Source organism: Eretmochelys imbricata, chromosome 1 (assembly GCF_965152235.1).
Source record: "Eretmochelys imbricata isolate rEreImb1 chromosome 1, rEreImb1.hap1, whole genome shotgun sequence".
In the NCBI taxonomy this organism is placed as follows: Eukaryota; Metazoa; Chordata; order Testudines; family Cheloniidae; genus Eretmochelys; species Eretmochelys imbricata.
In genome coordinates, this window is record NC_135572.1 from 112759084 (window position 1) to 112774873 (window position 15790).

General features: G+C 40.1%; 1 protein-coding gene across 4 annotated transcripts in view; it reads left to right on the forward strand.

Annotated features, from left to right (window-relative positions):
* The first annotated feature begins 624 nt into the window (after positions 1-624).
* TMEM255B (transmembrane protein 255B) overlaps positions 625-15790 on the forward strand; it is a 110691-nt gene continuing 95525 nt past the window's right edge. For all 4 annotated transcript variants that reach the window (XR_013345764.1, XM_077813987.1, XM_077813996.1 and 1 more), the window contains exons 1-3: positions 625-835; positions 10438-10580; positions 14604-14666. Coding sequence is in view for 3 of the 4 variants with exons in the window: in XM_077813987.1 (XP_077670113.1) it covers positions 775-835; positions 10438-10580; positions 14604-14666 (267 nt within the window). In the remaining variant the exon portion in view is untranslated. The remainder of the gene's footprint in view (positions 836-10437; positions 10581-14603; positions 14667-15790) is intronic.

The following is a 15790-nucleotide window of genomic DNA, read 5'->3' on the forward strand; positions in this document are numbered from 1 at the left end:
GGCTTCTGATCTGCGGAAACGCCAGGCATTCCTACATGCACTGAAGTCCATAGGAGCTGTGCTTTAAACGTAGGGAATGCTATATATGCCGAAAAATCAGGTCCCAGGTGTCTCAAATTCAGCACCCACAAATAGTGGATACTTTTGACCTTACTCTTACTGAGCTGGATGAGTGAGCAGGTAATTAAAGAGGATCATATAATACGTAGGTGAATTATGGGGGATGGTGAATGAAGGTTCCCCAGGGAACCATAATATCAGCATTTCCTAACTTTCCACTGCTTGACTTTGTAACACCCCCATGACGCTTTAACACTGTTTTGCGACGGCGGGGAGAATCCCCTTAGCGCCGGGCAGCAAAAATAGGGTAACACCCCAGGGGGCGTTCACGCCCATTTCTCTCAGCAGCCCCCAGCCCAGGGAGCTGCAGCCCCATCCCTGCAGGGGGCAAAGGAGGAGCCGAGCAGGGCGGGGAGGGGGTCCCTGGAGGGTACAGGAAGGCGGCGGGGGGAGGGAAGAGGCCGAGCGAGCGGCGGGGTGGGGCGGGGCGTGGTGTTATCCCCCCCGCACAGGCTCCACAGCACTGAGGAGCCTGAGGTCAGTGCGGCTCCCTCCCTCCCTCGCTCCTCCCTCTGCTCCGGCGGCGGCCTCCCTCCGGCTGCTCCTCCGCGCTGCCTGCCAGTCCGGCGCTGGGGGCTTCGCCGGCGGCTGGCTCGGTGCCGCGGGGCAGGGGCCAGGGGCTGGAGAGCAGCCGGGCAGCAGGGAGCAAAGAGGATGCAGCCGCCTCCTCCCGCTCCCCCGGTGGCGGCTCCGTTAGCCGTGTTGGATCCCACAGGTAGGTCCCGGCGCTGGGCACCGACAGCAGCAGCGGGCGCCCCCGGCCCGTGCCCAGAGGTACCTTCGGGGCTGGGCTGCGGGGCAGAGGGCGGGCAGCTCCGGGCGCCAGGAGCCCAGCGGGGCGCTGAAGTCCCGGGGGCGGCTCGGTTCGCCCGGAGGTGGCGGCCCGCGGCCGGAAAGCCCCTGGCAGCGCACGCGGATTTGCTGGGGGGCTTCCCAGCTGTGACCGCGCCGCGCCTTCGCCTGACCCACTGCTGCTTCACCAGGTTCCCTGCTTTCTCCAACGTGCAGTCACGCCAACTTCCCTGCCCTGAGAGGACTGCAGTGCACATTCATCTACTGGGGGGAAATTCACTGGGAAGGCTCCCCAGCTCCCTCTCCCCCAAACCCTGTAGCTGTGCAAGGAGTCTCACGCTGCTCAGAGAGTTCAGACACGTAACCAGGCTTGCTTTCTTTTCTTTTTTTTTTAAAATTTGGCTCGAAAACCGTTTTTAAATGTAATCTAGGTAGTTATAGTTAACTCTTATAGCTATTCGTTGTTTGTTTAACCAGCCATGGACAGAGATGCTAGGACTCACCTGTGTAGCTGGTACACTGAAAGCAATAAACTTGAGTATTATTAAGTTCTGGATTTGAGATTTCTGATTGCAACATTGTGAGGATAGCATGAAAGTACTACTTCCACTCTGACCCCCTACCCAATATTGCAAATCTTAATTTTTCACAGGGAAAGATCTATTCTCTGGTAATCTCTATGGGATGCACTACTACTGATTTGCCTATTCGTTTATAAATGCTTGCACTTGCAATGAAGGATATCATTTTCTGCTCAGATGAAGCCCAGTTGATCACCTTCTTAAATAGCAATCTAAAAACATACCACAGAGTGCCTAACAACTAAAAGAGCAATATGGAAAGAATGCAGAGATAGGTAATTGAGTTTGACAGATAGAGTTTGTCTTTTACTATTTTAGTTAATACTCTTAAGGTTAAAAAAGGAACCTATTGTATATGGTATAGTACAGTACTACGGGTATTGGTGGGTCGTAATAATCCCATTGTCAATGTTATCATTCTGCTCTTTCTTGTCACTCTCATTTATCACATTAGGACATTTAAAAACATTTTCCATTTTGCTGTTGCATTATTTTCATGGAATTGCTGTGAGGATAATGTAACATAGAAATAAACTTTGTGCGTGTATGTATGCATGCATATAGCTAATGTGGAAAAATATCCTTTTCTCTCTTTGCTGAAAATTAACAGTTGCTATGCCTGAGCAGTTTGGAGTGTCAGCAGATCAGGGTAGAGTTAGTTTTGGCTCTTTTCCACTTACGGATGGTTTATGGCTGTGATGGGACTATACCGTATTCAGTAGTAGAAGCAATTCCACTCAAACTTTTGACTGGTGCTGTTGTAATATCCACATGACAATTGGCTTTACTTTTTTACATTTTTACATTACAATTGTAATTGAGTGCCTCATTGCTAAACTAGTCTGTCTCTGAAAAGGGTTGTTTTCTGTTCTTAAATGTACAGTGTGTGTCCTGGAAAATACAAATGACATGTAAAAGAGAAGTTAAATATTTGATTATTCCCCCAAAGTTCCTTAAAGTCAAGATAATCTAGAAAGTATCAGTGGTAGTTCTTGTGTATGGCATTCAGTATGGTATAGGGAGACTTTGCCTTTACACAAACATCAGGACAGCAGTCAAAAAAGATGTATTAGACCTTTATATTTTTATGTGGCAGTTTTGGAAAAAAACAAAAAGGGAATAAATGGTAATAGCAAAGATTTGTTTAGGATATTCTCTATGTGATGTAAGTATTTATTCAGTTAAACTGTCATTTTAACCATTGCTTAGCTAGTCATTTAATTATTTATAGGTGAAACAATTGTTGCCAAAGCAATGAAGTCATAGTGATACTGCACAAGATCACTTACTATAGCTAAACTATTTACAGTATTTAGGTAGTTTTTTCTTAAGGTCTACTCAAAAACTCAGCAACATTTTTTAAGGACTAGACTATACAATATACTCATGGGTTCTACAACACAACTACATAACGGAGACAAGAGTCAGCACTGATAAAAGCTGCTAGCTTGTGCCTGGAAACAAATGCAGTTGCATATGGTTTAGTTTTAGCACACTGGACAAGTCAAGCATTTAATCAGAAAAGAGGAAGTAATCAGCAAAAGCAGGGCTGATATCTTTTTTTAAAACCTCTCAGCCCATCACATTTAGTTTTAGGAGGCAATGTAGGATTAGTTCAATGTCATTAGTATAGCACATTTTTTAAAATACACAATGAAAAATGGGTTTCAGAGTAACAGCCGTGTAGTCTGTATTCGCAAAAAGAAAAGGAGGACTTGTGGCACCTTAGAGACTAACCAATTTATTTGAGCATAAGCTTTCGTGAGCTACAGCTCACTTCATTGGATGTGAAAATAAATTGGTTAGTCTCCTTTTCTTTTTACAATGGAAAAATATAGCCAAGGAAGATATGGCATTGAAGGGAAGACTGGAATAATGAAACATTATTAATTTAGCCCCAAAGACATACAAATCTCATTCCTTAAATATTAGCTTCATAGCTACAAAATATTAGATGCAAAGCCTGTATAAGCCCTTTCATATTATATGTTATGTTACACAGGGTTAACTTGTATTGCATGATTCTTTGTAACATCATGTAATATAAAACATTGAAAATGTAACCTTTTCCCCTTACAAATCTTTCTCCTATAGATCAAGGATGTTAATATACATTGCGTTCAATATTAATTAGAGACAAGTCTCTTCACATCTACATCTCCTTGACTAGAGCAAGGCGACAAAATGGTGTGGTGTTGATCTCCCAGTAAGTGTGATTTGTCCTCTGCATTTCCTCCGTTGCCAAATTCATTCCCTCTTATTTTTCCCATAGGCTTCCAAAGGGTCTGCTTGCAGGAGACTGTTCATTAGTTTTAACAGGAGTACGTGCATTAGCAAAGCAAGGTGGATTTAGACCTTTTGGAGTTGGACTGTAGATTATAGATGGCTTTTCTAGCTCTGACAAATTATGCATCACAGATCTTTCTTTCCCCACACCTTCCATCACAGACCCACTGTATCCTAAAGTTATACCTCCCCCTTTGCAAGCCTCACCTTTCCCTTTTTCAAACCCATGCCTCCACCTCTAGGGTTGCATCATTTCACTCTGGCAGAAACTGAACTTAGGTCTTCCCACCAAATCATACATCTTTTGTCAATGCGGGGAGACGCTTCCCCAAATATACTTCTGCTGGCTGTTGTGAAAAGGGGTTCTCCAGTATATTTTCCTCAATTCCTGATTGATTGACAGGGGGTTCTCTGACTCTGTTTCCCCATCTTTAGGGTGCTGGGAAGGGTTTGAACATCACTGTGTTCTCTCTGTTGACTCTAGGAATGATGATCTGTACTTCTTATCCAACCCAACTGCTGTATGTGTAGGTAAGCTCTACATGCCTTTCTCCTCCTGTCTCTGACCTGCTTGGAAGAGGAGATTCTGTTTTCTCTTCTATGTGTCCTGATGGCTTTCTTTCTCCTTTGATGGAGGTGGGATTAGTGTGGTTTAGGTCCTCAAATAGATACTTAGCCTGATAAATGTTTATTAGGCAGAGCAGAGAGTACTATTGGGTTATTGCTTTTCTTGGGCAGTTTAAGACCATACCTGGTGAAGCACGGATCAGAGATGTGAAGGTTAGCATTTTCTGTGTATCTAATCTATCTCTTAGATTTTTTTATAGTATCGCTGTGGTATCTATGCATTGTTATCACACTGCCAGCCAAGATTGTTGACGAACATTGCCATCACAATGTAATGCTGGTGGTAATTTGTGACCGTCCTCATTTGATCCTTGATTAGAGCAGGGGCTCTAGTAAAGATGACTCTATTCAGGGGACACCATCACAGGGCCTAATCACATCAGCCACACTATCAGAGGCTCGTTCACCTGCACATCTACCAATGTGATATATGCCATCATGTGCCAGCAATGCCCCCTGCCATGTATATTGGGCAAACTGGACAGTCTCTACGTAAAAGAATAAATGGACACAAATCAGATGTCAAGAATTATAACATTCATAAACCAGTCGGAGAACACTTCAATCTCTGTGGTCATTCGATTTCTGATCTCAAAGTGAGTATCCTTCAACAAAAAAACTTCAAAAACAGACTCCAATGAGAGACTGCTGAATTGGAATTAATTTGCAAATTGGATACAATTAACTTAGGCTTGAATAGAGACTGGGAGTGGTTGAATCATTATACTAAGTGAAACTATTTCCCCTTGTTTATTCCTCCCCCCCCCCCCACTGTTCCTCAGACGTTCTTGTTAACTCCTGGAAATGTGCTGGAAATGGCCCACCTTGATTATCACTTCAAAAGATTTTCTCTTCCCCCACCCCACTCTCCTGCTGGTAATAGCTAATCTTAAGTGATCACTCTCCTTACAATGTATATTTTTTTCATGGTCTGTGTGTATATATAAAAATCTCCTCACTGTACTTTCCACTTTATGCATCCGATGAAGTGAGCTGTAGATCACGAAAGCTTATGCTCAGATAAATTGGTTAGTCTCTAAGGTGCCACAAGTACTCCTTTTCTTTTTGCGAATACAGACTAGCACGGCTGCTACTCTGAAACCTGTCTACTGAGAAGACTTTCCTTTAATTTGCTTGATTCTTGGAATGGTGAGATACTAATAGAAAATTGGGGCATTCCAGTGGGGGACAATTTAATATTTTACAATTCCATCTTGAGTCACTATGCATCAGTTAACAGGGACTGACTAATTGCTACTGAGAGTGACTTCAGCAATAACAGGTTGGACAGTTAATGGGTTTGATGAACAATCTCCTGTCCTTGCAGGGGCAGCTGCACTGAAGAAGAATTTGCCCTTAGAAAGGATTGGCAGCAGTACTATCTCATTCGTTACCTAGTTGTTCCAAAGGCCACTTTAATTCATGGCTGACACTCTGTAACAGCCATTGCCAATGGAGACTGATTGAGGTGTATGCTGAATCAGACCCTAACAGTCTTCTCCCTCAGTACCACAGGAATACTTCTGACTGAACAATTTTGAATTGTTTTTGGCTGCAGGTAACTGTAGCTGAACCCTTCCTGCCCCACAATGGGTAGCTATATTAAAAGAAAATCCCAAACATATTGTATCTGCCCTCTAAAAAGCAAACAAAAGCTATGGACATATTTTTTGAAAATAGCGGTGCTGCCGTCAGTAAAATAGTAGCAGAAGGGAAATAATAAAGCTTTGTTCTTGTAGCGCTGTTCATTTGAAGATCTCAAACTGCTTTACAAATAAGCCGAATAAACGTTTATCAGGCAAAGTACCTAGTTGAGGCTCTAAACCGCACAAATAGTTTAACATTCTCTGTGTATGTAGTTCAGGATAAGCATTACGTACGTTTAAAATATTAATATTCTGTTAAGACAATATTAAATGATCTCAGTAAACACCAGAGTTGCCAATATACATTACAGCCCAGGCCATTGGAGCATTGGAAATGCTGAGTCTCACAGGTGAATTGGATAGTGTTCTTTTCCCTGCAGTGTTTATCAAGGCACTTGGTATTGTTGAGATTGTAAAAAGTCTTCATGTTTTTTGTTTAAGGCAAGGCCATATGTGCTGCCTTAAACTTATGCATGCATGTCTCGCTGATGTAAAATTATACAGAAATTTTTCAAAACTGTCTGTAGTATAAGTTTTATAAGTAATTTTTCATGACTGGGAATTTTACAAACATGCACAGAATTTTGAGGAAGTATATAAATTGTTTGGTAGATTACATACTAAGGTCCATTTTGAACATAAAACATTTCTATATTAGTTCTTTTTGGAAACTACTGATTCTGAGGAGACCAAATGATTGAGACTTCATTTTATTTTCTGGTGTGATTTTGCTGGCTTTGAAGTGTCATTGGAATGAAGATTCAAAATTCAGAACATTAGTCTGACCCTCAAGAATGCTGGTCACATTGGAGTTGTGCTCCAGTTCTCTTTCTTCTTTGAAATGAAATGTTGTTCTTGAACAGTAGCATTCATTGAAAATACTTTGCTAGAGATGTGCCTATAAAGGTAGCAGACTTCTAAGATAAGAGAGCTGTTTCAGGGTAATAAGAAAAGGAGGACTTGTGGCACCTTAGAGACTAACAAATTTATTTGAGCATAAGCTTTCGTGAGCTACAGCTCACTTCAGCAGCTGCATGCAGTGGTAAATACAGTGGGGAGATCTATATACACAGAGAACATGAAACAATGGATGTTACCATACACACTGTAACGAGAGTGATCAGGTAAGGTGAGCTATTTCCAGCAGGAGAGGGAAAAAAAAAATGTGACTATCCTAATTTTGTCCTTTGAATGTGTTGGAAGTGGCCCACCTTGATTATCATACACATTGTAAGGAGAGTGATCACTTTAGATAAGCTATTACCAGCAGGAGAGTGGGGTGGGAGGAGGTATTTTTTCATGCTTTGTGTGTATATAATAAGATCTTCTACACTTTCCACAGTATGCATCCGATGAAGTGAGCTGTAGCTCACGAAAGTTTATGCTCAAATAAATTGGTTAGTCTCTAAGGTGCCACAAGTCCTCCTTTTCTTTTTGCGAATACAGACTAACACGGCTGTTACTCTGAAACCAGTATTTCTTATGTAGTTTGTGTACATTACACATTCACATCTACATGTGTTAGTAGCTTTGTCAAGTTCTTACATAAATATTTAAATTAATTCCTTATAAAATGTGTATCTCCCTCTTTAGTTCCTTTTACCTTCTCTTCCTTATCTGGGCAGTTTGCTTGAGGATTGGCGTGTGTATGTCTCTGGGATGGAGGTTAGTGGGAGATTTCTTTTCTCTCTTGGTTTGTTCTTTGTTTTTATGTGATGTGTTAGCTTGAGGGCAGGGGAATAAAAGTTCCCAGTTCTGCACCAATATACACTCGGCACTGGAGAGAGGTTGGAAGGGAGTTGGAGGGAGGCTTAAGGAGGGGAATGGTCACATGCCAGATGATAACTGCTATAGGAGCTCTGCTCTCTCCTTGGCCCTGTCATGCCCTCTTCCACCACAACATGCATCCTATTCTGGGGATAAGGGGGGACTGGCATAGTGCCTGGTTCTCTTTAAAATAGTTGAGAATTCTCCTCCGGCCAACTGTGGCCAGATTATGTCCCCTTGGTGCTGCTGAGGTGGTGGAAGGAGGGCAGAAGTGGGGCTGAGAACCCTTTTCTGTTTATCTTTTTGTGAGAGAGTGTTTTTTTGTTAGTGTAGGTTCGAAGATGACACTGTGTGTGGAAGGTTATGGTGAGCAAAGGCACTGAGGTTACTGAAGACTCTCGGGTGAAATATCAGAAAATCCCTTTGGCTTCCATTGAAAAATACTTGAGCAGCATAGATGGAATGACTAATTTAGAAACCTTTTGCAAGCGGGCTTGGTTGGTTAATGCCTGATCTGTTGTGACTAAGGCTGACAGTTGATGATTCTGAAGTGCCATCATGCAAATTTGACATGTGGTTGGATGAAGATGCCTGGCTGTTTCTATACAGATATTCAGTGGTCACTAGCCTCAAGCAGAATAAAGATGTGGGCCAATAGCTGTGATATTTTCATGCTCCTTGTAATGAAGGAGTTAGTTAACCATGGAGATGAGTTTGTTCAAGCATATGGCTGTTTCCTGTATCCATGGGGCTGTATCAAGTTTACTAAGTTTTGTGGTTCTGGTTACACAGTAGGCCTCATAGATGAGTATGGTAAACTGGTGCTGGCAATGCAGTTGAAGTCCTCCTGGATTAGAATCCTTGGGAATTTTCAATGTACATTTGGACATCAGATTGAATAGTCTGGTCTGTGTGCTCCTTGAAGTAATGGATTTTCTTGATTTTTTCCCCCCCACCCCCCTGAGACTTGAGGAGTGCTCTAACAGGATCAGCCATATGCTTAAATTGGGTCTACAACTCTCTCAATATTTGGTGTTTTTCTTAAAGTCCCAGATCCTGGAGTCATGGGATTATGTGAGAATCTCAGCTTTCATTTTTTAAAAAAAGTTTCTAGGCTTTATATTTTCATTGAAAATGTGAAATCTAAGAGCTCAAAAACAAGAAGGCAGATAACCATATCCTCCAAAAAATATTTTTAAAAATCTCATTTGTTTTTAAGATAGTTTTTGACTTTGGGTTTTGAATTCTTGAGGATGGCCATACTGGATCAGCTTTAGTGTCATGGATTTGTAGATCAGCCTATTGAAAGATCTGACCATACCCTCATGTATTTCGGTGCATGGGTTATTCCACGCTTCTCTCCTTCCTTACCACCAATGGACCACCATAGATTAAATGTTATTGCCAAAAGCTGAATCAGCTGGGGCACAGATTGGGGAGGAAATGACTGGAGTCACCTGGATTAATTTCTAATTGTCTGTTTCCTTCAGTAAAGCAGAGCACACTTCATACCAAAGAAAATATTTGACGTGTTTGCTGGTTCTGTTTGAGGAATGTCAACAAACATATCTCAGTTTTTATATATGTGTTCATAAAAAATCATTGATGAATTGGTTTGCAAACTTAATCTGTTCTGTAGTGTGGGATTTGAAATTCAAAAACTGAGCTGTGTTCCTCAGTTTTATTTGGTCACATTGTATTGCTTCTGTTCCTTGATAGGCTCCTTGTTTGCTATTTCTCCCTCTGGTTCCTTTTTTTTCACATTTTCCCACAGTGGACTCCTTCTCTTTTGTTCATTTTGAATGTTAAGAGGGTGTATTTTTAGATGGCTATAGTGATTTATTGTATTTTTTTAAAATATGTTTTTACAGAATTTTGTTGAGCTATGGGCAGGAGCTCTATAATAATAATTTTAGAAACCTAGAGTTGCAACTAAAAGATACACTTCTGCCTCAAAATTAAAACAACAACAAAAAAATAAGGTTAAATGCCTTAGAGCAGGCTGACTACAGTAGGATTATCTGCAATCTTCTACTCCTGTGTACTTGAGTCCAAATTGAAATGGGATTAAATAAATTCCACAGAGCAGTTCCTGTTAAATAAAATAGTATATGTATAATCTATCACAAATTCATTATCTGCTGTACTTCTTTACTTCAGAAGATACCAACTGGTTTGCTTACCTGATAAATATAAAGAGAAAAAATATTTCATGATAACACAGCAGAGCTTCTGCTAATCTTCTTTCAAATGTACATATTTATGTGTTGTCCATATAGAGCCAAATGGGAATTTTGCCTAGGTAAGGATAGTTTGAGGTCTGCAGAATTGGCCTGCAGATGTGAACAACAACTTCATTACAAGATTTACCACAGATAACTGAAAATATTATTGTCACTTCAGCTTAGTAAAACCTCATCTTGTATGTGTGCACAATGTATTAAAGTTCACTAAGTTCCAGCTAATCTTGATATAATTTAAGATCCTCTCTGCTGCAAAATATTCTCCCTTGTTGGGGGAAAGGGTTAAAAATGAAATAGCTGGAATGAGCTTTTATTTCATACTTGTACTGCTAAGATTGCAATGAAAAGCTATTTTATATTTGTTTCCCCCAACAGGACAGTTTGCAAAACGAAAGAAGACTTCGCTTTGGTTCACAGTTTCTCTGCTGGTAGTGTCTGTGTTCGTACTGACCATAGGACTTGCAGCTACTACAAGAACAGAAAATGTTACCGTTGGAGGCTATTACCCAGGAATCATTGTGCGTAGAGAAATGTATTTTAGATTATCCATTATTACCAATACACTATTGTGGCATAGACACAAGCAACCAGAATTGATGAGGGAAATTTCAAATCCTCTTGCATTACTGGTGAGGGAAAACCACCATAATGTTTAGATCTAGTTCTGTTATGTTTGTGATTCAGATGTAGGCCCTAATCCTGCAACGTGTGCATGAGAGCTGACCACTGTGCCTGTGTGGAACCTCATTGAATTTAATAGCTTTCTGGACAGGCACATGGACTCAATTTCAAGAATGGGCCATAATTTTCTACTGTATGTTAGTAATGACTTTCAAACCACTTAATGCATTATCACACCCTGGATTCTTAACTGGACTTTTAAATCGTCATTTAGTAAAAGAACGAATATAAGTGCCAATAAATACTCTGCTTTTATCGACTTCAAAAGATAGTTTAGCATTGACTTTAATTTCATTGACTTCAATAGGATGGATCATTCACTTGCTTAAAGTTAAGCACATGCTGAAGTACACTGCTGAATTGGGACCAGAATGACTTTGTGTACTATTTGCTCTTGTTCATAATATAATCATACATTTTAAGAAGAGGGATGAGTATCTGTTAAAAGTATGTATAAATTTTGCATTGCCAATCGTTATTTGTAAATTACAATTCTTCTTTCTAACTAAGTTCTCTAATATGTTAAAGTCATGCTGAGAATTTATTTGTTGGAAGGATTAATTTTAGGGTAATAATCTATAATAAGTGGTGTTTAAAAATGGAATTAAAATTAGTTCCAGGAATAAAATTTTAAAAGAATGCACTGTCCTTGGATCAGATTAAAATATGTAGACTAATACAATGGCATAGTCTTTAAATAGTTGTAATTGAAATTAAAACATTTAAAAGAATAAACTTTCTGCAGTCATTCCCTTAGAGGAAATTTAATGGGTAATAACTAATAAAGTTCATGTGCACAAAGCAGTTAATTATAGCAATTAGTTTATTTTAGGGAGAAAACGTCTGTGTACTAAACAAAAAATATATTGCTCTAGAGCATTTTTTAAAAATTAAGTGTTATAGGTTTTTATTTAATAGGCTGATAGAATAGCTAGAAATGTTCAGAATGATTTGCAAATGAAAACCTTTTAATAATAATTTTTCTCTCTATTTCGTTTTAAGGCTGTTAGAGCTGACGACATTTTGTAAAAGCATGGTTATATTTTGCACATTTGTGGTTGATCATTGTAGTAGCCGAGAGAGCAAAAATAACGAGGAGTCCTTGTGGCACCTTAGAGACTAACAAATTCATTTGGGCATAAGCATTCGTAATACATCAATGTCACCCGTATTGATACAATTACAGCTTCTGATATTGTGAGCTTCAACTCCCGTTCACTTCCGTGAGAGCTGAAGAAGCTGAGCATCTTGCGGAAAGCATTCTCTAAGAGGAGTATTAACATACCTATTCTGGTTCCATTTTTCCTTTACTAGTAACATTTCAGTCACAAAGTCTGACTTGACTGTTCCTTTCCTGCTGTGTGAATGCAGCATACAATACATAGATTTATGGTGCATTAGCTTAGGAAGTATCTGAGCAGCTGAAAATGCAAACATTTGTAAGGTAAGATTATGGTTTTTCATTCTTGATGTGATAAACTAAATGTTTGTTTTTATGGAGCAATGAAAAAATAAGACTGCTTGTGAAGAGAGAAATTTAAATTGGAATTTAAAAAAAGGGTGGTGGTGGCTTGCTCCCATGGAATTCAGTAACAATGCTCTTACGTCAGTGGGACAGGATAGGGCACCAAAGGTGCATTAGGCTTAGCTCAGGTGACTTTGGTCTTTTAAAAGAATATTATGCAAAATGACTTAAGCCCCCAGTTCTCTTAACACTACCAAAACTACTTCTAACTTGCATAAGATTACTTGTGTGCATAAATATTTATAGGACTAGGGATTTAGTAATTTATTCCATTATTGAAAAAAATCCCTTTATCTACATCTTTAGTTTATATTAATTATCAATTTTAGTGGCCCTGATCCTACAAATGACTGCATGTAGGAAGACCTCTGTGCCCACATGGAGTTCCACTGAAGTTTATGGAGCTCTGCATGGGCTCTGGCTTCCACCTGTGTCAAGCAGCTTGTAGGATCAGACCCAGAGCTTGTTCAAAAAACAAACGAACAATCCCATCAGCCAGCCAACCAACCAACCAAAGGAACCCCTGACAGCATCCCCTCTCACCTTCTGTAAATGCTGTGTGTGGTGGTGGTGGTAATTATTATTTTGTTTATTACAGTAGGACCTAGAGACCCACTGAGATGGGAGCCCCATTGTGCCTGGCACTGGGGAGACAGAGACGGCCCCTGCCCCAGAGAGCTTACTATCTGATTAGACAAGGCAGATGTGGGATTTGACATACAACCAGCGGGAACATTGTGATGGCTTACAAACTCCCCAATGTCTGTGCCGTGATTTTTTTTTTTTGGTGGCATTTATTTATTCGTTTGTTTATCCATCCATCCTGTTTCGTCCCATGATGGGGTAGGGGCTGTTAAAAAGGGATTAGATGAACCGAAAGGTGGGGAGAGGAGACACTGAAGTGGGGGAGTAAGAAAAGAAGGCATGGAGGAAAGGTGGCATGCGGATGAGGTAAAGTGACCATGTCGAAGTAAGCAGCCAACCAGCAGAAGGGAAAGGATGCCCAGAGTAAAATCTGGGGACAGAGTTTGATGACCTTATTAGCCTCTAGAGGTTCCTGTTGCAGCTGCTTCAGTATTTGTTGCTGTCCAGTCTCTGGTTGGCTCATCCCAGGAAATTCTCTTTTTTTTCCCCAATCTCACGTGGGCCCTGGTATAGGTCTGGTTCAAGATGGGGTCTGGTTGGAAGGGGTAACCATGGCTGAGTCTTATTTCCCCGTCCTCCCTCCCCTCATTGTTCAGCTGCCTCTTTGTTTGCTTCCAGCTGGTTCCTCCCAGGAGTGGGGGCTGTCCCATGCAATTCTGACTTTGAGGGTATTTCTCCACTGCAGCTGGGAGATGTGATTCCCAGCACAAGTAGGAAGACTTATGCTAGCTCAGCTTGAGCTAGTGCCTAAAAATGGCAGTGTGGATGTTTCGACTGACAGAGACTCAGGGTAACCACCCGAGTTTAATCCTGCCCACCGCTTGGTCCGAGCTTGGATGGCTAGCCCAAGCTGTGACCAGTGCCACAATGCCTATGCTCCTATTTTTAGGATGCTAGCTCAACCTGAGCTAGTGCTAGTTTGTCCCCCAGTGCTTTGAATCAAATCTTCCCACTGCAGTGTAGATGTATTCTGTGAGGAAGGGGTAACTCCAGCTGAACTTCATTCTCCCTCTCGTCCTGCTTGTGGTGCAGCTACCGCAGGTGTGGCTGTGTGTGCTGTGGGATGTACGGTATGAGAAACACTGTACTCTTTAGCGATTTTAAAAACATCTTTTTCTTAGGACCTGCAATATTTTGCAATTTTTTAAAGAAAGTAAACATTAGGATTTTGGGGACTTGCATTAAAATAAAACATCTATTTTCTGAAGAAGTTGCCATTGTCTCTGGCAGTTTCATAATGTCATTTCAAAGGTGTCCTAAATATGTATACTTTTATAATACAACCATGGGTAGAACAAATGTGAAGTGTCATATTTTTCTGTATAATTTATTGTTGCTTTAAAATAGACATAAAAATTACTTATGTTATTGAACATTGATGACTACTGTTTGTATTTTCTTGGTCCAAACTCCACATTGACACCAATAGGAAGATTTGCCTTGAATAAAGAAAGCAAAGTTGGCCACACTGGAACTGCTAAAATATAAGAAAAATCCCATTCTGATTGTTCCCTGTTGCATCACATAATTTCTGGCCAGTAATAATTTTATACTAAATATTTTGCTGTTTCTCACAAATTGTTTTAGTTGGTTTATCTGCCCAACATCTCACCTTACAAGAATGTTACAATATTTATGTTGCCAAATAAGCTGACCTGGTGTGTTTCTGTTGGTTTGTTCTTTGCCTTAGCTTGGCTTCGGATCTTTCCTAGGGATTATTGGAATCAACCTGGTAGAGAACAGAAGGCAAATGGTAAGCAACAACACTTTTTTTTTCTTTTTCTTTTAATATTAAAATGTGTTAAAGGCTTAATTGAAGAAAAAGAACGGATTTACTATCTGTAGTTGCCATGACTGACTCCTGCAGTTCTTAGTCCCAGGGTCAATTGATTTAAATCCCTGCTTTTAATCATGATTTTAAATCTGCAAGCAGGACACCTTGATTTTTTTATCGTGTTTTGCATTTGTACTTTAGTTATTTTCCTAAAGAAAACTGACAACCATTAAAACATGTTGATTTGCAACTAAATATAGTCAGAATCAAAGTTTTCCCCCAAGCCAACGGTTCACCGGGCTGACATTGTTAAGGCATGTCATTTTCATAGCTAATGGTACACAAGGGAGTGATGTGGCCAGCATCATATCTGACTGCCCTAACCCAATGGATCTGATACCCAGCTTCAAAATGGGTGAACTGGAAGGGGCCTTTCTTTTGCTGATCAGGAAGATACGCTATATCTATAAACATCAATTTAAGCAATTATATTGCTTGACTTAAATTTATTCAGATATTTAATTTTTACATATTTTACATTAATTATATTAGAAAATGGTGAATGATGCATTTCTAATTTACTAGATTAATTTTTTACTTGTGGTTTGTGTCCAGCTCTATTTGGATGGAAATTCAAATTCAATTAAAATGCAGAAATGGCATTTTAATTTTTTTAATTAAATAAACCTATCTTAAATCTTGAGTCGACTGCTGTAGCTACCTTTAGAAATTTCACATTGGTATCTTCTTTGCATTTTGTCAAACCTGCTGTGAAGGTGTTCTTAAAACGAACATGTGCTGGGTCATCATTCAAGACTCCTATAACATGAAATACATGGCAGAATGCCGGTAAAACAGAGCAGGAGATGTACAGTTTCCCCCAAAGGAGTTCAGTCACAAATTTAATTAACGCCTTATTTTTTTAACGAGCGTCATCAGCTTGGAAGCATGTCTTCTGGAATGGTGACCGAAGCACAAAGGGGTATACGAATGTTTAGCATATCTGGCACATAAATATCTTGCAATGCAGCCTACAAAAGTGCCATGCAAATGCCTGTTCGCTTCTTATTTACAATGTTACCAGAAAGTGAGGGCAGCATTAT